Raw genomic sequence first — 27,185 nt, 5'->3', positions numbered from 1 at the left:
GCATGAACCCTTCGTATGGCCATCCTCTTTGCAATCTATGCACCACAATTCCCCCTTCACTGTGTCCAGATTCTTTTTCAAATTCTTGAATTCTTTCATCATCCGCAACATGTCTTTCTATAATGCTTTCACCTTCTTGTTTAACTCCTCATCGCTACTACTACTTTCCGAGGATGAATCATCTGAATCAAAAGATTTATGTTTTTTCTTCTTACTTGTCTTTTGTTCACTTTCCAAATCCATGGCACGAGTATACGCGTCGGTGTACGACACCGGTGGTACAATCTTCATCTTCTTTTTAAGAGCCGGTCGTAGCCCCTCCACAACCACCGTTTTTTCAAACCATCTGCTGGTTGACTCTCCATCTTTCCAATTAGTTCTTTCAATTGTCTGGAATAGGTCCGGACTATTTCATTCTTTCCTTGTTTAGTACTATATATCTCTGCCACTATCTCATTATCATCTCGGAGCAATCTGAATTCTACTATAATTTAGTTTTTAACATTCTCCCATGTATTGAGTTTCTGAAGATTGGTATTGGAAAACCAATCTATCGCCACACCCCGCAGGGTCGCTAGGAACTGTCTAACCCAATCGTCTTCATCCATCACGCCATTTGCTGTCCATATGGTTTCACATATTTTACAATGTCCGATAGGGTCTACTGAACCATCATCGTGAAACTTGGGTAATTTTTCTTTAGGACCTGTCATCATTACTTTCCTTTGATTCTGAGGGTACTTGTGTACCTGCGTTGTTCTACACTCCCGCGTTGTTTTGAACTCCCACGCTCTTTTGTATAACAATCTTGTTTCCAACAACCGCGTTGTCTGGTGAAAGGTCTTCAAGTGATGTTGTTCTATTCTCCACTTGTATCCGTCCGTCTGGTGTATCGGGAACAAAGAGATCACTCCATGCTCGTGCTCCCTCGGCACTCCGAGCCATGCGAGTTGCTTCCCTTCCATTCAAACACTCTCCCCTCGATGTATACAGGTTAAGGAACTCTTCCTTGTTTCCTCCACCAAATTTAAGTGTTGTCGAGTCTCCTCCAGCAATTCCTCGGCACTCCTCAGCCTACTAGGTGAGTGCACTCCCTCCATCTGTGCCTCTTCACCCCTTCAATGCCCCTCGGCAATCTGCTGAAGTCTCTACCTACGTTCTACCTGCTGCGCTAAAATTAAAACTTCTTGTATTGTACGTAGTTCATCCTTATTTTTCACCTTGTTCCTATCCTTGTTAAGAAAATTCGGCATTAATCTTCATATCATTCCTTCATTCCAAGTTCGTCTGGCAACAGCACCAAATATTTTCTGTACAGGGTAAAAGCTTAAACACATGTATAACACAATTCAATGCAAAACAAATACTTTATTCATAAATGCATTTGCTGATTACAATCCGAATACAATGACTACAATGATCACAATGATGATTCCAAAGTCCATCTCGGACGTGTACATATACCTTTCCAAAGGGGTGACTCAAGCGTCACGCGCCCGTTCGGCTACTACTCTACCCGTTGGCTGCACTATACATTTTACCGACAACATTGTTCTTGGCTAAAACATCTTGTAGTTATATCTTTATTTCCTTAAGGAAACGACTTTTCAGGAATAAAAGGTCATATCATTTTATTAAAAAATCATCTTGTTTAAGCACCCTTTCGTAAAACAATTTGAATTAATTTCTAACATTATCGAACCTTTATTTCCTTATCCTTGGCGATAATATTCAATGGATATCATTTGTATATTAACGATCTCCAAACAAGTATTAATAGGAACACTACTGGCAATCAAATATTCTTCTTTCAGTTCAATAGATGCCGCATTCGATCATGACCATAAATAAGGTGTCGAGCATCTTCTGTCATCGCTAGCAAAAAAATTTATATGCAAAGGTCTCCCTAAGTCATCCAGTTCCTTCTATAATCATATAGATATAAATTCATGTTCGCCGCTCAAACACCATTCCTTGTCATTTATTAATCTTCTATGTAATGCCAATTCATACTGTATGATACGAATTCCAGTGGCCTATTTTCTAGAGGTCAAATTCTAGTGCCCGTGAAAGCACAATGATTTGAAGGAGCAAAGAATAGAGTCGTGTTTCATTTTTTTAGATTTGTGGCTCCATTAGATCAACCTTGTTTGAATATGTTCACTCATATTGCCGTAAATCTTCTATCCTTGACCAATGCTATGGATTTCAACATCATCAAAATTTCTTTACTCTATGTAAGCATTGTTATTTGTGTTTCCCTTTATTGAACTTTACAGAATTTTGGGGCATTGAATAGTTGCACTTGGAGCAAAGTCTCACGTCATATGGAACAGCCATTGAATTTGATTCCTATTACCACTAACGTTTGCTTTTATACATGGTTGCTAAGTCATGTTTGCATGATGATTCCTGAGGAGACTCAACGATGATGTGTGTTAAACGGCAATGGCCTTCATACACATAGATTCTTCTGAAGGCTTTCAAATGGCAACCTTTCTCATAAACTATTCATAGAAAATAATAAGCTTTTTACTTCCTACAGCAAACACCTCTACAACACATCTGATAGCATATGTATTTGTCTTTGCTCAATATTATGAACTCACTGTGGACTGTGTATGCATACCTCCTTGCATTTTCTTTGGCACCATGTCATGCATATTCTTGACCTCTATTTTTGGAACTTTTATGTTTGATACGCTAACTTAGGATCTTGTTACTTGCTAACATCTTTTGATTGCAGTCCTCATGTGTTCACCATGATAGCAGTGCATACTATGATATAGATACCTTTAGTTTTGTATATTATCGAAATGAATGTATCATAATCAATAAATAATCTTCTCCGCCATTATTTCTTAAATGGAGACTCTAAAAATTAGAGTTCCATTAGGACCAACTCAAACCAAAAGTATATATTGATAGGAAAATTAATATAGAGTTAATGATCTTTCAATCATAAAATCTTCCACAACTCTTCTTTCTAATAACTTTATTTCTACTTCCCCTGATGATGAATCTATCAAACCTAGTGATATGGATTCTTGTTTTGGTCTTGGTTATCATAGATTCACTAAAAATGGATTTGGTAAACAACAACAAAATCATATGCCCTTAGGCAATGGGGGGCATGAGTACTATTTCCACAACATTGTCGATCATAATTTGGGATGTGTGTAGTAAGGTGTTGAATCTCATTCTTTGTCCACATCCTCTCCTTTGTCATCTAAGATATCTTTAATCAAGAAAAAACTTCACCTAAAATTCTTCGCACTAAGGTGATTACTAGGCCTATACATAGAAAGAAACATAGTCAAGAACTTATGAATCTTCCATTTTGCATGTATCACCATTATCATGACCACTCTACTAATGATTGTCAAGCTTTACATTACAGTCTTCAACAGCTCGTTGATAATCAGGTTATTCACATACCTCCTTATGATGAGTTCAATTTTAATCCTAATTTCTTCAAATAACATCAGAGTCCCTATTATGTTGTTCCACGCCACGTAAAATTGTTGGCCTTCCTCTTGGGGGCTCATTGTCATACATGGTTTAATTTGTGAGTAGCGTAATAGGTCCTCTCTTCTCTTGTTCCTACACTTGGGGGCAAAAAATCATATCCATATTTCTCATTTTCTCAAGGTTCCACTATTTCTTTAGTTGTATGTTAATTATTTATCATGTGACATCCAATCTTACATCATTGCAATTGGATTTTAATGGTAAACAGATCACTTACCTTGAAGCCTCATTATAGTATACTCTCCTTTTCAAGGATTTCCTTTTTCACTTCTTGTATGGTGTCTTGTTGCATTCCTCCCTTCCATCGCCTCATAGGAGTTGTGACCTCTTTGGCTTGGACTGGGTGTTGCTTGTGCATGCTATCTTGATGTTGAAATTGCTTTATCATTCTTCATCATTTCCTTAAGTTGTTAATATAAGCGGTTATTTTCCATCTTAAGGGGGACCATACATGGCCCCTTATTTTCATATGTTTTATTTCAAGAACAACAAATAGAGTACACTAGCATAACACAATTTGCTAGGGCCAGATACTCTTACTTTTTTATACATGTCTTGGATCAGTTAACTAGCATGCATAAACACTTGCTAGATCATTTGACCTATACTAGCACATGTGCAAGCCAGTTGTAATGTCCCTTGTACATTTTGGTCGGAATGTTGAACATAATGCTATCATTTCTTTGGGCTAGATATTCTGATTCAACTCAAAGAGTTTTGAAATGAATATTGATATGTCAAGTCTTACTATAATAACAATTTGTATAAGAAACTAGAATAAATCTTTTCCTATTAGCCACTTTTATTTATTGTAGTGAGCAAGTGCCAACTTATTCATGAGAAAAGAAATGATACCATTGCCATAATGCTTTGAAGTATATAACTCTCTCTTTATAATTCTAATATATTGGTATGTTGCTTCTTCCTTAAATATCTCATTAAGTCTCCTCTTCAATGATTCATCTGTTTGGAATGTATAACCCCTAATCTCTGATTTGATGTTATCTACCCCTGTTGCCTTCCCATCTCAATATTGATTACATTACTTCTCAACCTTTTCGTATCTCTTTGAATACTGTACATGTGAATTGATGACTGTAACTTCTTCTGAATGTGGAGATTGATATACTCGTCATTATCTCATATTTATGCTTAGCTTTACTTTTTACTACTCTTGCCCTCTCTCGCAAGTTGTGTAGATCCTCTTCTCTAGATATCCTCAATCTCTTATAAGTTATATATAATGATCGTGACCCCTTGATGCTGAGTCTTATATCAATGGATTTGAATGATCTGTTGCTACCATATCAACCCACCAGTATGTATTGGCCTAGTAGAATATATTGAACTACCCTGATTATCCAAAATGTGTAATTATTCTCTCTCTCTCTCTCTCTCTCTCTCTCTCTCTCTCTCTCTCTCTCTATATATATATATATATGTCATCATTGTGTGTATGTGGTACTGGTTTTTTTGAAGTCTATTCCCTCACAATATTTCAAACACAGCTCCTCAATGATAATGGTAATGTTAATGTGTTTGGAAACTACGATGAACGGCAAATGCTTTCCAACAATGCCTTCTCTGATTCAGTTATGGATATCTCTCTCCATAATGCTTAATTCACTGCTTGGGGTCTTTCCCTCATCAGACTATATGCTCCAGATTTCTAACTGTATCGTACTCTTTCCTTCTTAAAAACAGTATTTGGATCATGCCCTTTCTTAATGTAATTTTTGTAGCTTCCCCCATCACTTATATTTATCAGTTGCAGATATAATTGACTTGAATGCCCTTTTCTTTCTCCCCGCTTCTTCTTGGTCTTACTTGTTGTTGACTACGATCGGAGTGCCACTCTTTATGCGTTTATATTCTATCGCTTCTTGTCAAAGGAAATTCCTTGGTAATTAACTATGTTTCGGTCTTGATCTTTGACTTTAATAATATTGGCAGAAATATATATATTATTTATCCTTGTTTGTTCTGTGTTTGTTTGAATTGACCTCATTGGAATGGTTCGCATCCAATATTTTTCTTCTACTCTTATATTCAACTCCTACTTAGTCAAGTTTAGAATTATCTGTCTGTACAGGACTTTACCATCTTCCAACTGACATATGTATTGATTTCATCTGCTTCTACCAAGGCAATAGTATATTTTCTTCGATTGGCAAATGAAACTTGACTTGTAATGTTCCTTATTTTGTAATGTCCTCCCCCCCTTGATCCGTTCTCCTCTAATGCATATTTGTATGTAGTTTGACCAATGTATTTTGGTTAAAGATTGTGTCTCTTGATAACCAAACGATTAGATCATAATTTTATGATTAGATCATAATTCTAATGTAATAATATTACCAATTATAATCTCTCATTATAGTATTTGACATAGTTATTTGTCATACACGGAATCATTTGTATCAAATAGGTATTGAATAATACTTAGTTTATTTTTTTTTATTTCATAGATGCAGACCAATTAAATGCCTACATTTTTGCATGGGCTCTTGTTGTTTTATAATGTTAAAAGTATATATTGATTTATTTATCATTAAATAGTATTTTACTATTGATTATTATAATAACTTTAATCATAACTATATATTATTATTTTAATTATTTAATATAATGATTATTTTTGTAAAACTTCATTCTAGAAGGGGACATTACACCAATCTCATGGTATAGGAGTACTATATCATGGGGGTGTAAAGTTGTCGCATTGTGCAAAATTTGTGGGATTGACTATTGGGTATACAAACCCGCTAGATCATTCAATCCTCCCCCTTTTTCCTTTGTAGGATTAACTAGCGGACACACAAACCTATTAGACCATTTGACCCTACCCCTTTTTTTCATGGGACTGACTGCCGACTGCCGAACACACAAACCTGCTAGAGTATTCAATGCTATCCCTTTTGTGTAGGGGGCTTGGTAGTTTCTTCGTCTCCTTAGTCATGATGTGATCAACTTTTGTTTTTGATCTACTTTACCGTGAGTTTAAGATGACTCATACTACCGCTAAAGTCGGGACTAAATGTATCGTCCTAAAATGGAATCACCCATCATTTAAGACCTTTTAGCACCTGTCCCATAGCAGCTTCATGGACCATGGATGGACCCATGCTCAATGTTCTCTTTCTCCTACTTCTTTCCTCTTTTCCCCATCCTGTCTACACTCTCTCTGAGGCCTTCAGGACCTCTTTTTGGGCACTTCCTCAGAAATAGGCCAACCTAGGTCGACCTGTTCCCAAGAAAAGGTCGACCTCTTCCCCAAGGGAAAGAGGCCTCAAGGCCCAAGGTGTCTTGGGGTTTCCACTTATTTTATTTTGATCTCTAGTCAGCCTGCATTGTTGTCCCGCCAAAAAACGAATATAAAAGGAGACTTGGATCTTCATTTTAATATCCAAGAATTCCAAGACATCCACACGCGTACTCAAGGCATTCAAGCAAGCTATTTTTCATCAAGCCTTCAAGGCACTCAAAGTTCCAATGACTCTTTGTGAGCATTTCCTCTTCAAGATCTAGCATTTTGTTGGCCATCAAAGGAGGAGGTCAACATTGAGGCATTCATCATCTTCTTCATTGATGCACATTTACATCCATGGCTTCATGATGTGGTGTTGGTAGATCCATTGCAATTGTGGAGATATCCTATCCTACATGGTGAAATCAATATCTACAACACTCGAGCAACACAAATCCTTATTGACAAGGGTTTCTACAAACAAGGTGAATACTTACATTTATCTTATTTCCTTTACATACATTTACATTCCAATTTCAAGGTTGATTCCTCAATCTAGAGCTTGATAAAGGCAAGCCCTCACCCACCCAAAAACAAAAAATTTACTATGTGCTGGAGCAGGTTAGCGAAATTATGGTTACAAATATGGAAATAACTCTCGAAGACCTTTCTAGAAAACTCACGTCAACCTAGTTAAAGGGTCTTAAGAACACGGTGACTTCGTGGAATGGTGTTAAACAGTTTTCCTCCAGGTCGATCTGTTCTTGAAGCCTCCACAAGAAAAACTATTTTTGGGTTGTTCTAAGTTTTCTATTTTATTCGGGGATCCACAAACAGAACTTCAAAATCCAGCCTAGATCCGCACTATTTGGAGCAAAAAGACACTTTCCTCTACACATTTCAAGAAGAGTATTGTATCATTCATTTCAATTTTCAGATTAAACATAATTGCATATCTTAATTGGGCTGATTGTATACATTTCGCATTTAAATTCACATTCTATTTCACACTTAGTCCATTAGTTCAATTACACAATCACATTCACATATCACACACAGGAAAAAGAGCATTTCCTTGCATTGCATTCATTCCTTTTCGCAATTCTAATTCCGTATTGTCATCCTTTCCTCTATTAAATTTGATTTGATTAAAAATCTATAAAAAAAAATCCCTCTTTGTAAATAACTGTGTAATTTTTTTTTAATTTGTAATCTTGAAATAAACATATTGATCATCTACATCTTTGAGCTTAAGCTGGCAACTTCGATTCACACAAAAAGAAAATTTATGCAATCCTATTGTTATGCTGATCTAATTACCAGATCATTGCTTTGATATTAGATGCATTCCATACACACACACACACACACATACAGAGAGATGTGTGTGTGTCTAAATTTTTTTTTTCTTATACGCTCTATACTCAATTTTCTACAAAATTATGCAACCAATCCAATACACAGATCTACTATATTGGATTAGCCACAAAACAGGAGAAGTGTGCCTTTTGGCACTTCTAGAAGTTATATCTAGGGGCAGGCAAAATAAGGGTAGTATAGTTATTCAAACAAATATTATGTTCAAATATTCAGAGGAAATGTAAGGCCTGAGAATATTCAATATTAAAAGTTTGGTGATGGCCACAACAAGAAATTTGAATATGTATTGACTCGCTTATTGAATATGGAACAAGGTGTCTGTGCACTTCAGAGTAAAACTACAATTCAAAGGCACAAGAAGATAAGGTGGAAAAAAAATAGAAGGAACCTAATAATTCTTTAAATTTCAATTGAAAATTAAAATTACCCAATAAATCAAAAAATATATAATATACATTCCGACACCTTAGCTTTAGAGCCAACAGCATTGCAATAACAAGAAATTTCAATATGTAGTGAATAACTTGTCTAAATAAGGGGGAAAAAATTGTGTTTCTGCACTTCAAAGTAAATATCGTCATTCAGAAGCACAACGTTACAAGGTTAAAAATGACAAATAGAAAGAAGCTAATTCTAATTTAAAGTTCAATTAAAATAAAATAACCTAACAGATCAAAAGAAATACAATACAGAAAACAAAACCTTGGCTTTGGAACCAGCAGCAACAAGATCACCAGTGGGCCCACCAATGTTTAAGCTATACATTTCGTCAGATGAAGAATTACCCCTAAGAATAGAAACCTGCAACATAATATTAGACTTTAATTAGTTAAAATGTCAAAATGTCTTAAAAGTCTGATGTGGAGAATCAGACATTTATGCTGTTATTGTTTAACAATACAATACATAAATGATTAACCAAATAACATTATAAGATTTCCACAATCCATTTGTAAAGCAAGTTCATTCCTGGATTCGATTAACCAAATGTTTTGCCCATTCTTTTAATATAATATAACATGCATCCTTTTCAATAATAGTCCCAAAAGACAAGGAATTCTGATGTTTGACCGAATGCATGATGTGATCATTTAAGCAACACAACAGTGACATAAGACAACTGACTCAAGAAGGCAATTTTCAAAGCAATGAGGTACATCATCATAACATAGTTCTGCAAGTACAAAAAAACACATATAATGCACTCTACTACCAAAATAACGATACCATCCATTTAAGCCAGATAACTTCATATTGAGAATAGGTATATTTTGTGATACAATCATCTCTTGCTACAAGCAAATTAATGTTAAAGGCCAGTTTGATTCTGAAGAGGATAGGAAAACAGGTTTGATAGTTAACTGATTGCATGTTGTCAAAGCATCATTTATTTGTTGATGAGAGTATCATGAGACCACGAATCCCGTGGCCACTTCCTGGCCAATACTGGTATTTACATCTGAGAACTAGTGCCTAAGAAAAACAAAAAGTACAAAGCTTGTAATGAAACCAGACGAATCGTAGAAGAAAATAGAAAAATTAGATGCAGAAGTCCAAACTCCTTTAATCATTTAGAATTATGGCACCATTCTCTGCTCAAAAGAAATAATAACAATATGACATATTATGTGTTAGTTGTTTAGTGTTTTCATGTGAACAAGAAATAAAAGAGCCTAAAATTAACAAGCTGCACGATATGATGAAACTTAGTTACCAGTTTGGGTTGGGATAGACAGATTCAATACATGGATATGGCCAAAAAACTAGTTGGGGCTTGATTTTCTTTGGGTTTGTCTGCACAAAAAACATAAAGTATAATATATACACTTTGCCTTATTCAACCCAATTTTCCACTACATCCTCTAAGTGTCTATATTTAAGTAGTAAACCCTAATAGTCTTTTCAATTTAATAATAGTCAGATGCAATAAAACCTCCAATTTAGAAATAGAGTCCTCTATTGATTTATATCTTCACAGTTTGTTTAATTATAGGTTCTTATTTATTGAAGATTGAATGAAAGATTAAATTGTAGACTTTCATTTTTATATTCCAGCTAGCCAAAAATGTGGCATTGGGAAGAAAAAACTCTCCCAATAATAGATGATGGAGAATGGGGGATGATAACAGAGTCTCCATTATATATAACTACTTTGATCAAGCCGTAATGTCCCATTTTAAAATTCCTTATTACTCCTAAAATAAATAACCCTAAGTCACAATAATGATCATATAGTAAATTATAAATATAAATTTATCCTAAAAATTATAACTTCAATTATATATTCAGGTTTGAAGCTTATAATGTATCTCTATAAAAAAAATTAATATATAAAAGTTATCTTTTAGCCCCTGCTGTAATTCCTTCAAATTAGCAACTGTCTCCCTTTATATTAAGTCTTTGAAACATTTCTAACTTTTGCCCAAGTAAAGGGTTTTCATCCACTAACTTGACAAGAGAAATTAAGGATTTTCACCCTTCAATTTCAGGCATAGAAGGTTTTTGTCCTCAGGTTCTTAGAATATTGATTCAATCTCCGCAAGGAGTGACAAAAAATAAAAAAATGTATTACTCCAATGATATTTATTTCTCCTTGTTTGGTGTCTCATATAAATATACATAAATATTCCTTCAATGGTTGTGATACATCATATGCCTCTTGATTTTTTTATTAAATTTAATTTTAATTTTCATATTTTACAATTAGATTATTATTTTTTATATTGTAATTTTTATTATTCTAATCTCATGCTAAAAAGGGGGACAGAACATTTCACCCTTTTTAACATTATTTGTCCTCAAGCAATCACATACTAGGATGCTCTTAGAATTTCTTCGTCACTTGACTGAGTCTTTCTTGGAGAGACGAGGATTCCATATTAATCTTGGACATATCATTTATCTCTCTAATGTATTTCTTAATTGCTATTGTGTTGCTAGGTCTTGCTGCACAACTTTTTCTTTCTTGACTTCAAATAGTTTTTCTCAATGATTCATTTTGCCTTGAAAAACTTGTTGAATCATACCTTACTGCCAATTGTTCTTTACCTGCAACTCGTAGCACTCTTGGGAGTTGTTCTTGAATCTTTATGAAAATTCATTTCATCATTCAACATAAGATGTGCTATCACAAGTTCCAAAACTTGAACCAAGATATCTTTCCACCTTCAGTTCCAAGAGCGGGTTATCCCAATATACAATTCTCTCTATAACCATTTCAAAAAGTGAGTTATCCACAATCCAGTGGAAAATTTGAAAATTATTCCTATTATCAAATTGGATATCAGTTTCCTACATGGAAAATCCATATTGGCCTAATTCTACACAATTGTCTTCTAAATCATTCATTCTTTATTCCTGCTCAGTGTTAACATTCCCAGATTGCTTATTGTTTGTTATTGATATAGCAACTCTAGCATAGCCAAACCAACAATGATAACAACTTAAATAAATTCTTCAGTTTGCGACTCCAATACATTTTCTTCCTCCTCCATCAAAAAAAAAAAGTTTATTGAGATCTCCTCAACACCTTCATTTTTGTGACCCAAAACTTTCAAATTTGGGCTAAAAGAAATGTCCTAAAAAGCAAATGCACCCTCAACGCTATTTTGAAAACCAATCAATGACTTAACATGATTTAGTGCATGTTCCTTTAACTTGAACTCTTCCATCCAACAGGTGGAACCCTTCAGGTATTCCCTTAATTCATATTTATTTTCTCCAAGAAATATAAATATGGAAACTATAATATATCCTTATGTTCCTCTTGTTCTTGCCTATTGATCTATTTGTTCTCTTGTAGCTCTATGTCTAGTCCTTCTTCCTTTGGTTTACCAGCTTCTTGTGATTCTCATTCTAATTTGGACTTTATTTCTTCTATCAGAATTGATTATTTTGGCTCTTTTTGCCTAATCTCCTCCTCCGCCATTTTCATATGTATTCACATAGGCCTCGTTTGTCAAGATGATGGCTCCCAATTGCCTCCAAGTACTCATCAAAGGGAACACTAGAGCTGAATCATTTGGCAAACTTCGATATTGATCAAAGACCTTAAGCTTGGACCTCTCTTTGTCCTCCTTCAATTTCATCAATAACTCTTGAACAAAATCTATGTCCTCTTATTTTTGTATGAATCTTGGTTTTAAAATATTATATTGGGCCTTCATATTTATCTTCCTTATAGACTTATGTCTATGTGTCTGAAATGCATCCAACATGTTAGCTTTACCCTGCAGGCAGGCAAGATCACAGCTTTGATGTCATTGGCAATGTCCTTTAAATTCCTTATTTTTCCTAACATAAATAACCCTAACTCATAATAATGATTGCATAGTTAATTATAATTATAAACTTATCCTAAAAATAGAATTTGAATTTTGTTTATATATATTGGATTCAAAGCTTATAATGTATGTCTAAAAATACAGACTAATCCTTTAGCCTCCAATGTAATTCTTCTTTCACAAATGCAGTTGTATCCCTCTGTATAAAGTCTTCGAAATGTTTCTAATTTCTGCCTCAGTCAGGGGTTTTAGTCCGCTAACTTGACAAGAGAAATTAAGGATTTCTGAAACTAAATTTCAGTGCTAGAGGGTTTTCGGCATTAGGCTGTTAAAATATTGATTCAAACTTTACAAGGAGTGACAAACAAATATAAAATGTTTTCTTCCCATGATACTTTGTTCTTGTTCTTTAGTGGCCCTTTTATGTCTTTTTCTTTCAATGGTTGTACTCTTCACATGAGCCTTGAATTTTAATTATACTTCAATTTTATATTTTATAGATATATTTTATTTTATTTATATATTTATAATTTACAATTATTTATTAATATTTTGTTATTGTAATCTCAAGTAAAAGAAAGGGATGTTACAGAGGGCACCTACCAAGCAACAGCTGACTTACAATGACAAGTGAATGGTTATGGACAAATGGAACAACGTCATTGTCTTCAAACAATAATTTCTAGACATTGTCTTTGCATGCTTACCACAAATATGCTGTCATATAGTTGAAGTCAAAGTAACAAAATAATTTTGCATAGGGGTTCATGAATATATGTGTGTGTGTGTGTGTATACATATACACACACACATATACATATACATCTACATACACACACACACACACACATATATCATACATATACATGTGTATGTATTTATATATACACACACACATATATCATACATATATATATATACATGTGTGTGTATATGCATATGTGTGTGTCTATATATATATATATATATACACACACACATATGTATATGTATGATATATGTGTGTGTGTATATGTATGTGTATATGTATATTTATATCTATATCTATATCTATATTTATATTTGTGTGTGTGTATGTATATGTGCATCCATATCTATATCTATATCTTTGTGTGTGTGTGTGTACATATGCATTATATATACTAAAAATAAGAGAACTATACATAATTCTAAAAACTAAATCATTTCATAAAACTATGATTCTAGTATGGATTTATTAATCTAGTACGCTTGATTATTGATTTGTTTTCACAATTATAAAGAAAATCAACACATTCACATTGAATTACAAAATTACAAAACGAAATTATCAAAACTCAAAATATAGATCATGAAACTTAAAGTTCGTAACATGATTCACTCATAAAAGAGTCAAGAGTCAAAACTAAAGTTTTTGATTTCAATCATCAAATGGATTTTCAAGAAAATCTGCATCAAAGGGGTACTAATGAGCTGCAAGTGCCATATCTACATCACCAAAGGAACCCAAACCAGCTCCACTAGTACAAGAGGGGATTGTGAACTCATAATCCTCCTCCTCATCATCCACATCGCCCAAAGTGGATCCAACAAGATCCTAGATGATCATAGCTGAATCTGGAGTCACAAGTGCTACATCCCAAAGCTTTTTGGGCCCCTTCTTGTAATTAGGATCCTTCTATGACAACAAGTGTAAATTGTTGTGAATAAACACAAGGTCTTATGCTTTTTTGCAGCCAACCGGATATGTTTGACCGAGTGGATAAAGGAGTACTTCAATTCCACTCACTTGCAGAAGAGCTGGCAACCTAGAGAGAAATTAAAAGAATATCAATACAAGAATCAAGATAAATTCAAGGAATCAAGAGTGTTAACTTAAAGTTTAAGAAATGTTGAAGTTTAGAAACTCACTTGGGATAGGATCTTTATGGCAAGAGGTTGGAGGTACGTGAAGTCTTGCCCATGAAGGTACCACCATTTAATGCCATCCATTCTACTTTGGTCCGGTATAGCAAGAGGGTGGAAATCATTTCCTGAGATGAAGGCAGCAAATTCATTCCTCACAATCACCCTGATTTTTGAATCTTAGAAAAGTTTAGCTAGTGCCCTCTTCTACCCATTTGCAACCTCTACATCTCTAAATGGTGTCACTCTACCTGGAAGGCGAAGTACTACACTATAGTACTATGGGGGATAACGTAATACAATTGAACATTATCAAATACCAATAGCACAAACATTTGATAAGCGCTACAGTACCTCGGGGATAGAACATGTGGGAGGAGGTGCAAAGGTGTGGTCATTTTGTTCCATCGATGATGAACAACTGCTTCCACCTTTTTGTAAAAAGTGTCTTGAGGATCATTCTCCCTCCTCTATATGACCTAGGCTATGAGATATGAATAATAATTATAATTAGTGATTATGTCAATTTAAACTTTAGAATCTAGATATCTCTCAAATAAACAATTGTAAAAAGAATATAGAAGTTACCATTTTAATCTTTTCCAACATAGTGTCCATGTAATCATAAATATTGCCAAGGTATGGCTCATCACCATTTGCAAAGCGAAGCATTGCCATTATTGAATAGGTGAATTCCAACACATAATTTACAAGACCCCACCAATCCTCATCTAGTATCATTCTTCTCACATTTGCCCTTGTTGTTGTTTAGGGGGAAAAGGGAGACACTTTAATAGGGTTGTAGGTCTCCGCTTATCCGAGCCACTAAGCCATTCAAGTATGTATGAAAGGGAAAGAAGGGAATTTCCAAATAAATTCCACTTATGATCCAAATAAGATTAACTAGAACACAAAGTAAGAAGGGCACCAATACGAAATTTGAATTATAAAGAGGAATGCAATACAAGGAAATGTACTCTTTGGCCCTTAATCGGATAATGTGAATGTGAAATTGAACCAATTGCTTAAATAATGTAACTTTAGATGATGTGTATGCAATTAGCCCAATTAAGATATATATCTCCAGTAAAGATACGAAGGAAAATAAAATATGAAAGACTCACCTTGAAATGTGTAGAAGAAGATATATTTTAGCTCCAAAAGTCGCTGATCAGAACTATTTTTTGAATATCTAATCGTAGATCTCAAAATGAAACGACGAAAGGAATGAAACACAGAAATCTCCCAGCATAAGGGCACTGAAGAACTAGGTCGACTTGGAAGGACATCCTACAACCAAGTTAACATAATCCGGCGACTCTGCAACAAACTTCTCTAGAAAGCTCTCAAGGAGTAGGTCTCAAATTTGTATGCTCTAACTGATACCCTACAAATAAACACAAAAAAGAAGGGATTTTGTGGAGGGGCTTGCCTTGGTCAATCCCTAGGTTAAGGAAATAAACGTAAATGATAAATGTAAATGTAAAGGAAACAAGATAAATGTAAATATTCACCTTGCTTGTAGAAACCCTTATCAACAAGGATTTATCATGATGTATGTTGTAGATCTTGAATTCGATATGAAGAATGTAGGATATCTCCACAATTGCAATGGATCTACGATGACCAAATCATGGAGTCATGGATGTAAATGTGCATCAATTAAGAAGATAATGAATGCCTTGATGTAGATCTCCTCCCTTGATGACCAACAAAATGCTAGATCTTGAAGAGGAAATGCCCACAAAAAATCCTTGAACGCTTGAGGAAACTTTCTCGCTTGAATGCTTGACGCCTTAAGCTTTAGAATGCCTCGAGTACTTGATGATTTGTGAATGCTTGATGACATGAGATGTGAAAATGAAGCCTCCAAGCCTCCTTTTATACTAGCTTTCCGGTGGGAAAATAGTTAAAGGTCAACTTAAGGTTAACTATTGAATGGAGAGTTAATCGCAAGTTGACTGATAAGCAAAGAGTTAACAGCAAGCCGACTATTAAGTGCAGAGTTAACTACAAGATGACTATTAAGCGGAGAGTTAACTGTAGGCTAACTGTTAAGCAGAGAGTTAACTGCAGGCCGACTGTTAAGCTAAGAGTTGACTGCAAGCCAACAGGGGAGAAAGATAACTCAATTGGTAAACTTAAGACTTTTCGAGCCCCGAAACTCACAATCATCAAGGATCAAGTTGACCTGGGTGGGTTGACCAAGTCCGAGAGGATGGAGAGAAAAGGCCCAAGGAAGGCCTAGGAGGATGCGCAAATGAGACTAGAAGATATGGTGCAAAACGAAAGAAAAAGAACATTGAATAGGGATGCATTCATGGTCCAAGAAGTTAATAAAGGATGGGTGCTAAAAGGTCTTAAAAGGCAAGTGCATCCATTTTAAGATGGTACAATTGTATTGGGACAATTTCAAATGCCCCGTTAGGGGCTAATGACCATCTATTTCAATCCATCTTTTGTTGAGAATGTTAGCATCATAGTCAATTGAAGCAAATCCTATAAGTATATAATATATGTTAATGTTGATGAGAATCTAAATATAGAAGTTTGATTTAATATGTACACATATAATATATATATATACATATACATATACATATAAATATATATATATATATATATCATCTTCTATTTTACATATATTATTAAAATGTTTAATATCGATCAAATCATAATCGAGTATGTTAAAATAGCGATCAAGTATCAGCTATCGTCTTCATTGAATCAATGGTGTTTGGGACATGACCACATAGGGTCATGCTCCTACATGGCCATGCCTCAAGGGCGGAATTAATTCTTTGGGAAAGGGGAGGATGGAGAGAAACAGCAAATGGCGAAGAAATTTCAACAATGGCATTTTTGCAGAGAGGAATGGAAGGAGGAAATGACACAGAGAGGCATTTAAACCTAACTAGTCCAGTAAGGACTCAGGGGACAAGGCCAAAAACATTACTATAGAACTTCCTGTGGAAACTGAGGAGGATGCAATGATATGGGAGAAATCGGCAATTATTGGTAGATTCGTGGGAGACCGTTTGAAGAGAGATTTGATTAGTGAATGGGTCAGGAAGCAATAGAGTAAGGAAGTTGTTATCAAATTTATCAATTATCCCAAAGGGCTTCTTCATTGTCATTTTCAAAAATGTTGAGCAACGAGAATAGATCCTCAAGCAAAATTGGAATTTACGGTCGCTTCCTCTATATCTACAACCTTAGCAAAAAAAAATTGATCTAACTCCTTTAGCGGTGTACCAAAAGCCCATATAGATTCGGTTGTACAATTTACCAGAGTATTGGGGAGATTCTAGATCGGAATGCATAGGGAAATCTTTGGAGACACTTCTGGAGGTTGATGAAACAATTATTGATAATGATTCCTATTTATATGCATGTATGAAGATAGTGGCAGTTCAGTCCATTCCTTCATTCATTTTTTTGAATCGAGGTAATTGTTCTTGGAAACAACAGGTTGAAATTGAAACATCTTCCATGGTGTGTGATAGATGTGGCCCGAAATCCCATACCAAGGCGAGCTGTCAAGTATTTGTGAAGCCTGCCAAAGCATGGCTGCCTAAGAAAAATCCGTAGAAAACAATTCAGAAAAACCATTATGCAAGAACCACAGAATCCACCTCTATCCATTCCGGCTACCACTCCAATGGAGGAAGGAGAATGTTCTGGTCATGTTAAGGGGAAGGAGGATATATTGAAGATTCCGACAGAGATTCAAAATCACAAGGCTCGTTTGGATTCGAAGATAGAATATGATATGGATTCATTGGAAATTTTTGTGTCAGGTGATGTTTTAGATAATATAGAACCGAGGGTCATAAGTCAATTGGCTAATGTTCTTTTAGGAAAAGCCAAAGGTGGAAGGGGGAGGAGATCGCTTAGGCAATTAAGAGAGGAGAGGACAAGGGAAAATGGGATTGTAAGCGTGGCAAATTCATGAAGAAGACCATGGGAGTAGGGATATCCCTTGGAGAGAAATGAAGGTCAGCGGGGGGCTCGGGATTGCTGTGGAAGTCGAAATCTACTCAAATGCACAAAATGGAAAAACATGAAAACTGGCTATATGGTAGAGTAGTACGCAAAAAGGATAATCTCAATTTTCATATATTCAATGTCTGATCCGATCAAAACGGAGGCCAAATCACAGTTGTCAACAACTATATCTTCTAAGATTTCTAATATTAGGGATGATAAATATATAGTTGCTGGAGATTTTAATGCAATTTTGGATTTGGAGGACAAGGCGGGTGGATTGAGAATGTCAAATCAAGTCATAGCTGATTTCAAAGATTTTGTGTTTAGGAACAATTTATTTCATGTGGTACCTACTAATGGCAGATTCACTTGGACTAATAGAAGGGCAAATTTTGCTAGGATTTCTGAGAGATTGGATGGATTTTTGATAGGGCCATTTTGGCTCAACTCCTCCATCGATTTGGATGCTAGCATTCCTCCTTTTTCCCTGTCTGACCATTTTCTTGTTTAGTTGAGTTTTCTGAATGATGTTAAGAGTCCTAAAAGTAGCTTTCATTTCTAGAATATCTGGTGGATGGGTAAGGATTTTCTAACCAATGTGGAAGGTTGGTGGATAGACAATAACCTTTATAAGGGCACCCCGAGTTACACTTTTGTTCAAAAACTTAAGAGGATCAAGAATAAAATCAAATTCTGGAATAAGTACACATACAAAAACATTTTTCAAGAAAAGCGTAGGGTGGAGGCTGGACTAGAAGATCTCAACCAGATTGTATTTATTGCTGGCATGACTAAGGAGGAATTCGAAAAAGAGCAATCTCTTAAAAATGAATTGATGGAGTTATTGCACAAAGAAGAAATATACTAGAGAGATAAGTCAAGGGAAATATGGATTCAAGAGGGGGATTTGAATACAAAATTCTTTCATGCCTCTGTGAAATCTACGAGAGTTACAAATGGTATTAATAGCATACAAAACGAGCAAGGGAGGTGTTTTGATAGACCGGAAGAAATAGAACATATTGCGACAGGTCATTTTCAAGCTTTATTAGGAGCCTCAAATGATTCAAAGATTAGTAATTCTTCGGATTCTCTAACAATACTACACAAAATCATTAAGGATGAGGATAACTCATGACTCATGTGGCTTGTTACTCTAGAAGAAATCAAAAAAGCTACCTTTGATAATCCTTCTTACAAAGCGGCGGGGCCAAATGGCTTTCCTTCGAAATTTTTTCAGAAATGTTGGGCTTTCATCGGTTCCGATCTATACAAAAGTGCGGAATCTTTTAGGAAACAAGGGCATTTTTTAAAGGAGTTGAATAAAATAGTTATCGCTTTGATTCCTAAGAAAAAGGAGTGTCTTTTTATGGATGATTTTCATCCTATCTCCCTATGTAATGCTCTTTATAAAATATTGTCTAAAGCATTGGCTAATAGACTCAAGGAGATTCTTAACAAGGTCGTCTCCAAAGAACAACATGAATTTGTTCTCGGCAGAGAAATTGTGGATAGCATTCTAATGAGGGTGAATTAGTTCATAGTTTATGCTCCTCGAAGAAACCAAGTACGATTGTCAAGCTTGATGTCAGTAAAGCATATGACAAAGTTAGATGGCCATTCCTATGGCAAGTTCTTTCCAGAATTGGTTTCTCACAAGAATGGATTAGATGTATATCTTTTTGTATGTCGTCAGTTCATTTTTCCATATTTGTTAATGGTTCGATTTGTGGATATTTTCAAGCTACTAATGGGTTGCATCAAGGAAAGCCTCTATCACCTTTTCTTTTTGTTTTGATGGCAGAAGTTTTGGGTAGACTCATCAAAAAACAAACCTCGATTGGTAGATGGAAAGGTATTTCTATACACAATAGGTTGGAACCATTCTCACATTTTCAATTTGTTGACGATGCAATTTTGTTTGGGGAGGCAACTACTCAAGAGGCAGCGATTATAAAAGAAGTGTTGGACACTTATCAAAGGAGTCGAGTCAGTGCATGAACATTCATAAATTGAAGATTTGTTTCCTCAACACTACCCATTGCAGGAGGAATGCCATCTCTGCGATTTTTGGTTTTGAGCAAGGTATTTTCCTTATTACATATTTAGGGCTACCTTTATTTGTAGGCCGGATAGATAAAAGTTTTTGGGAGGACATTATTAACAAGTGTCAAGGAAAAGCTTCATCATGGAAAAATAGGTGGTTGCCTTAAGCAGGGAGAATTTTAATGATCAAGTCAGTTTTATCTGCTATCCCAATATATTATTTATCAATTTATAAATTTCCTAGCAGAGTGATTAATGGCTTGGAAAGTATGTTCAAGAAGTTTCTTTGGGAAGGCGCTAAGGATGAGAATAAGATTTCCCTCATCAATTGGGATACTGCTTGCTTGGCAAAAGAGGACGGGGGAGCAGGTCTTCGAAATAAGGTAGCGGATATTTTGGCTAATTTGGGAGTAGAATCCCTGACAAATTTGGAGTTTGGTCAGGACGCAGTAATTCCTATCAGTCTGAGTGATGTCTTATCAGCAAACGCAGCTGCTCTTCCGAGGGTTGAAATCGAATGATACAGTCAGATAGAGGGTGTGTTAGGAGCGAGGTGGGAGTTGGAGTACACTTCTGTGGTCCTCCATATCTCTTTTTAGATCCATAGTATCCACGATATGGATTTGTTCCAGATTTGGTGCAGGCCAGGCACTCGATTTAAACCGATCGTGATTCATTCAGCCATTATGGAGAGGAGTCATGGCAGATATTCTTGGAGTTCAAAACAAATGTTTGCAAGTGGAGGGGTGGGAGGAGACGTCGGAGTTACAGATCAGCAAGATATTTATGAAGGCAAACGACCAGGAAAAGGAGACTATTATTATGTTGTTGGGTGTTGACTAAATGGGGGACAGTCACAAACATGATGGCAAGCTAGTCCATAACTTGTTCCAGCTGATCATTCAGATTTCAGGCCATCCATTGACAACCTATGGAATTAAATGTAGGATTATTAATGAGGAGATGTATCTGGAAGTTATGAATGCCATGGAGCTAATTGATTCCAATTTATCGGGTGGTGATCTTTTGGGCTTATTTTGCTTGGAGGCAGAAGGTAAGAAAAGATAATGAAGAAAGCTTGGTCGCTATTCAAGTCATGTGTGATGAAGAAAAATGATTTAAGTAAATTTGAAACTTTTTACCAAGCTAATGGTAACATTTTCCTGGTTGAGGTAGCAGAAAGGATGGTCAATATTGGTATTGGTATTGAGTATTTGATCCATTGAAGTAAGGTTGATTTAGTTCGTTGGTCTTGGTTTATGTAATGTAAAAAGAATAGAGATCTCTAAGATCAATATGTAAGTCTTTTTTGATAAATAAAAAGGGTATTACCCCCTAGGTAGAACTTGCTTTAAAAAAAAAAAAAAAAACTCTTAGAAAACACAAAACTCCATATATATAAGTTCAATTGGCCTCAGTATAGTTCAAAGGGAGGTTTGCACATATCAAACAGAGTTGTTCATCAGCACAAGGAATATATATAAAAGAAATAAATTAAACTCATATCAGAATTCAGAAACAGAGTTAAATATTGCTCCGTTCATTATATCATTCTAAGAATACGAATTAGTTAGTCTCATCCAAAGTAATGAGAATCGAAATTGGATCGGAATCAGCAAGGTCGAATCGAATCACGAATTTGCCATGAATCGGAATCGAATCAGTCACGAATCGGCAAATTTTAAAAACCCTTGAAATTTAGTAACTTATTTCATAAACCCTTTATCGCTGATTTGATTCACCGATTCACAAAAAATCATTTGGCTTGAATTGAATCGCCGAATCATGTGAATCATCGCGATTCTCGTTGCTATGGTCTCAACAAATAATGATGTCATGTCCCCCCTCTAGTCTGACTAGCAGAGTCATGAGAGTTGGCCTATTATTGGAGTCTCGTAGGCTAGCAGTAATGGATAGAGACTCATACTGAATGCTCAGTGACCAAAGTTGATTCTACAATCAATTTGAGAGCCAGTCAAGATAGTTCCTTAATTTAAGGGATTTTTTCTAAAATTTAGGAGGTTGTGGCAGTGATCAGATTTGAGGCTCCTTGGGACCAGTATATGATTTGAGTTTCAAGGTGACAGGCCTAGTTTCTAGGAGCATCCCTAGTTTTTAGGCATGGGACTGATTGTTGGCTCACATTGTCCGACATCAGTCACAAGCAGGTGTCAGGAACCATTCCTTTCCAGTTGAATAAAAGGAAATATCGTTTAAATAAATTAAAATAAAACTATTTATATAGTTAATTGGAGTAATAAGGGGATTTTGGCTTCATCTGGTCAGGCAGGCCTACGTGTTATAGCTCGTTGGAAAGGTCTTGAATTATTATAACTTATTTTCATCATCCAGAGACCTTCAGGCACCTAGAGTTATGTTATTTGAGGAAAGAGATGTTTTTCCTATACATAAAGGCCTTTTAATTGAGAAGATGTCATTTTATAATAAAGGGAAAAGCATATTCTCCCTTTAGAGTTCGATTGGCTTTAAGAGGGAGATAAAAAAAGATATTGGCTCATTCTTTCATTATCTTTTACATGTTCATTCTTGGTATTTGCGATTTTTCTCTAAGGAGCGATTCTAGTGGTCTGGGACGCAAACCCTAAAGCCTAGCTATTGGAACGCAAACACCAATAAATGGTTTCAGCAACATTCTACAGTATTGTTTCAGCAGTTGTCAAAGATTGTTAAGTTCAGTGTTTCGAAGTGATTGTGCATTGCATGTTGAGGGTTTGGCTGGCACATTGGGATCTTTTTGCTACCTTGGCATGACTATAGAAGCCGTACGGCTGCCTTTCAGCTGGCACGTGATTTGTTAGTTGGCTTACGTTAGCCATCTCTACCCTTTTGGTGCATGGCTAGTCCATTCTTGCAGCTGGCATCATCATTCCTTGTTTGTAAACACCTTTGCTGGCATACTGATTACATATCTTGCCTGGGATGATTTGTAGCTATTCTGGTTGGCCAAATATTATATTATTTGATGTTGTTATTAATTATTATTTTATTTATATCTAGAAAATACAAAAAAGAAGAAACAATCTTTCTGCAACTTCTGTCTAATTCTCTAAGACCATAAGGAAAGCACAGGAAAATATATTATTTTAATTAAAATTTACAGAAGTTCAGTAAAAAGATCCTTTTTGGATCTTTCAATGGTATCAAAGCCTGAATCCTGCCAGCCTGTAGGATTTCGGTAAAATTATCACAATAGGTTACAGAAAAGGGTTTGATAATTCATTTCAGCATTTGGCATCTATTTTTATATTTCTATGCATCCTGGTGGAGAAATACACAGGTTTTACGAGCGCAAGAGAAACCAGTGGCGAGTAGAGGTTGCCAAAGATGTAGAGACACCAACTATGGGTGAGGCATAGGGTGTTGTTGGTGACAGCATGCCTACAGAGGCTGAGGAGATAGAGTTCATGAGAACTCTGATTTTTCACAGCCCAGGATAGTCTAGACACTAGACAGATTACAAGAGACCCTCAAGCGGATGGAATGGGATAGGCATAAAGGTAGACAGGAAAGACAGGGAAGGAGCATGTTGGTTTCTGTTGCAGGAAGCCAGCTCAGTCGTCGATCCCATGTCTCAGCAAAGAGCTCCCTTCATTCTCATAGGCAAGAACGTCCACGTACTCCTGCTCTAGATAGACCATTATTGACTCAATTTGGGTAAGTTGAGCAGCCGACATAGATGGAGCCACCTGAGGTTGGATTCCAAGATTCAGTCATGGCAGCTATAATTGAGTGGAGAGGCCTATCTTGAGAGGTTAGGGATGTTTTTCCTTTTCCACAATATTGTGCACAGCGTAGGGATAACACAAGGTTCAGAGGAGACAAGGGCTACAAACCACAAAAGAACAATGACCTCAGTAGAGCCACTGGGAAGATCACACTGGCTACCTATGATGGCACAGGTGATACGAGTGCACGAGCTTGGGTGCACAAGCTGGATATCTATTTATCATTGAGACCTATACCTGAGAGAGAGCTTACAAGATTGCCTATGATTGGTGGCACCATGGATTGGTCACCCAAGATCACGTCATGGTTCACTCCTATGCTGAATTCACTGAGCGACTCATTGCTAGGTCTGAACGTAAAGACACAAAGCTTAACTACCAGGAGTTGGCACATATTAGGCAGACAGGGAACATGGAGTCTTTTGTGAATGAGTTCCAACGTATTGCAGTCATGGTTCCGAACATGTCTCATAGTCGTTGTGCGATGTTGTTCATAGAGGATTTGCAAGACAGGCTAAAGGGACTAGTACGAGCATTCAGACCAACCACCCTCAAGGAGGCCATTGATGTTACATTTAGATTGGACATCCCTCCTACTCCTTATCAGGTAGATAAGAAACCTTTCAGGGATTCTTGGCCTTCCCAGAAGGCCAACACTTCCCAGGACAGAGGGGAACCACCTTCTAGACCACCCAGGATGGACCAGGAATTGAGGAATGAGCTGAGGAGGAAGAAACTATGCTTCTCCTGTAAGTAGCCATGGGAGCCTAGACATTGTTGCCCTGGTAAAGTCAAGGTTCATTTGATAGAGGTAACATCTGAGACAGGTGATGAGGAGATACCTGATACTGATACTGAGGATATTCTGGAGGAGGTTGAGCAAGAACACCCACAGTTAGAGATAGACACTCCAGAGCCTTTGGTGTCAACTAAAGTGACTATGGCTATTCTCTCCAATTATCCTAGATTCATGCCTTTTGTTTGAAAGGTACATTGAGAGGCCAGCAGCTTATGAGCTTAGTAGACACTGGTGACACGCACAACTTTATTGACTAGAACTAGTTGACAAGCATGGGTTCCAGTCTGAGGAGTTTGTTGGTTTTGGAGTGAAGGTTGCAGAAGGTGTCGTTTTGAGTTGTACTCAAAGGATTCCTCAACTTAGCATCCAAATGGGGGACTATACTTTGACAGATGATATTTATGTGCTACTACTAGAGGATTATGATGTAGTTTTGGGCATGCAGTAGTTACAAGGTATTGGGTGATACATCAGTGACCACCACCGCATGCAACTGGAGTTTCTTTCTAGAACGAAGAAGACTATCTTAAGGGCGGTTTTAGATGGTGGTCCTATGGAGGTAACTTCCCACAGGATGGAGACTATCATTCGTCATGATGACATACTTTGGGCTACACGTTTTATGAAGTCCAAAATACATACACCTCATGATGGCAGGGCCTTTCATGTAGATATAGAGTTCATCAAAGGGAAGAACAATACTATTGCTGATGCACTTTCTAGAAAGCCATCACTTGCTACCCTGTGTTCATTGAGTGAGATTTCAGCATATTGGAAGGCTCAACTTTTAGTTGAGTATTCCAAAAATCAGCATGCTTGTGAGATCATGGATGGGTTGACACAAGATGATAGATATAGTGTAGTGGATGATGTCTGTGATGTCCCCATTTTGGCAAGTAATTTAAATAATAATAATAAATATTTTATATAAAGTAGTATTAATAAATAATATTAAAATAATAATATTATGCTATAAGTAATATTATAATAATTATATTATGTCGTATTATAATAGTAATATGAACGAAATAATAAATAATGATAAAGACACGCTTTAATTTAGCAATACTATATTAGTAAAAGTATTATAATAATATTATTTATAAGTAATACTATTATAATCCTATAATACTTTATAATCATATTCGACTTATAAATTCAATATTATATTATAATCATATAATAATGTCATATTATGTATAAAGTATTATAATATAATCAATGAAATAATAATAATATAATATAATGATATTATGATTACTAAGATATATTTCAATGTGACAATACTATATTAATAATGAATTATAATAATGTATAGTTGATATATTATTAAATTAATATATATTACAATATAATTATTAATATAATATATTAACTAAAGCTTATTAATATAAATATATTATTAATATAATATAATTATTATTATGAAAAGATGTGTCTTTTACTATTAAAATGTATATATGTGGAATAGTAACTTTGAAAGGGGATCAGACGGAATCAAATAGAAATTATCAAACCCATCCGGAGAAAAATATGGCAAAAGAATTTATTTAAAAGAAAAGTCGTAGATAAATGATGGACCCCTAACTTGGGTTCATTACAATGTCATCTACTACAATGCCAAGGACTACCTTGTTCCCGAATCACAGTTGAAGGAGCACGTTTTGCATGCTTACCATGATACTCCTACAGTAGGACATTCGGGTCATGGTCAGACCTATAGGGCGGTACGGAAGAGATTTTCTTGGAAGGGTCTCAAGGATGATGTCTTACGCCAAGTTCGTGAATGGATTTATTTAAAAGAAAAGTCATACATAAATGATGGACCCCTAATTTGGGTTCATTACAATGTCATCTACTACAATGCCAGGGACTACCTTGTTCCCGAATCACAGTTGAAGGAGCACGTTTTGCATGCTTACCATGATACTCCTACAGCAGGACATTCAGGTCATGGTCAGACCTATAGGGCGGTACGGAAGAGATTTTCTTGGAAGGGTCTCAAGGATGATGTCTTACGCCAAGTTCGTGAATGCATGACTTGTCAATAGAACAAGTTAGAGCATACTTTTCTAGCTGGATTGTTGCAGCCTCTGCCTATACCGGAGCAGAAGCCTCTGCCTATACCGAAGCAGAAGTGGATAGGGATATCTATGGATTTCATTATAGGTCTTCCTTGAGTTCAAGGGAAGCACTGTATTTTTATTGTGGTTAATAGGTTGACTAAGTATGGCCACTTCTTTCCTATTGCAGTGGACGTCACAGCTTCACAGTTAGCT

General features: G+C 35.8%; 1 protein-coding gene across 1 annotated transcript in view; it reads right to left on the bottom strand.

Moving 5' to 3' along the window:
- Window positions 1-27,185, bottom strand: part of LOC149565463 (Transducin/WD40 repeat-like superfamily protein) — a 204,729-nt gene that overhangs the window by 136,781 nt on the left and 40,763 nt on the right. Inside the window, exon 3 of the mRNA XM_089818994.1 lies at window positions 8,861-8,959. Within this exon, the coding sequence (XP_089675120.1) occupies window positions 8,861-8,959 (99 nt within the window). The remainder of the gene's footprint in view (window positions 1-8,860; window positions 8,960-27,185) is intronic.

The sequence above is a fragment of the Cupressus sempervirens genome, chromosome 3 (genome assembly GCF_028749045.1).
Source record: "Cupressus sempervirens isolate cs-2001-9-10 chromosome 3, ASM2874904v1, whole genome shotgun sequence".
NCBI classification, from domain to species: Eukaryota; Viridiplantae; Streptophyta; class Pinopsida; order Cupressales; family Cupressaceae; genus Cupressus; species Cupressus sempervirens.
Note: the sequence above shows the minus strand (reverse complement) of the source record. Positions and strands in the feature narration are given on the sequence as shown.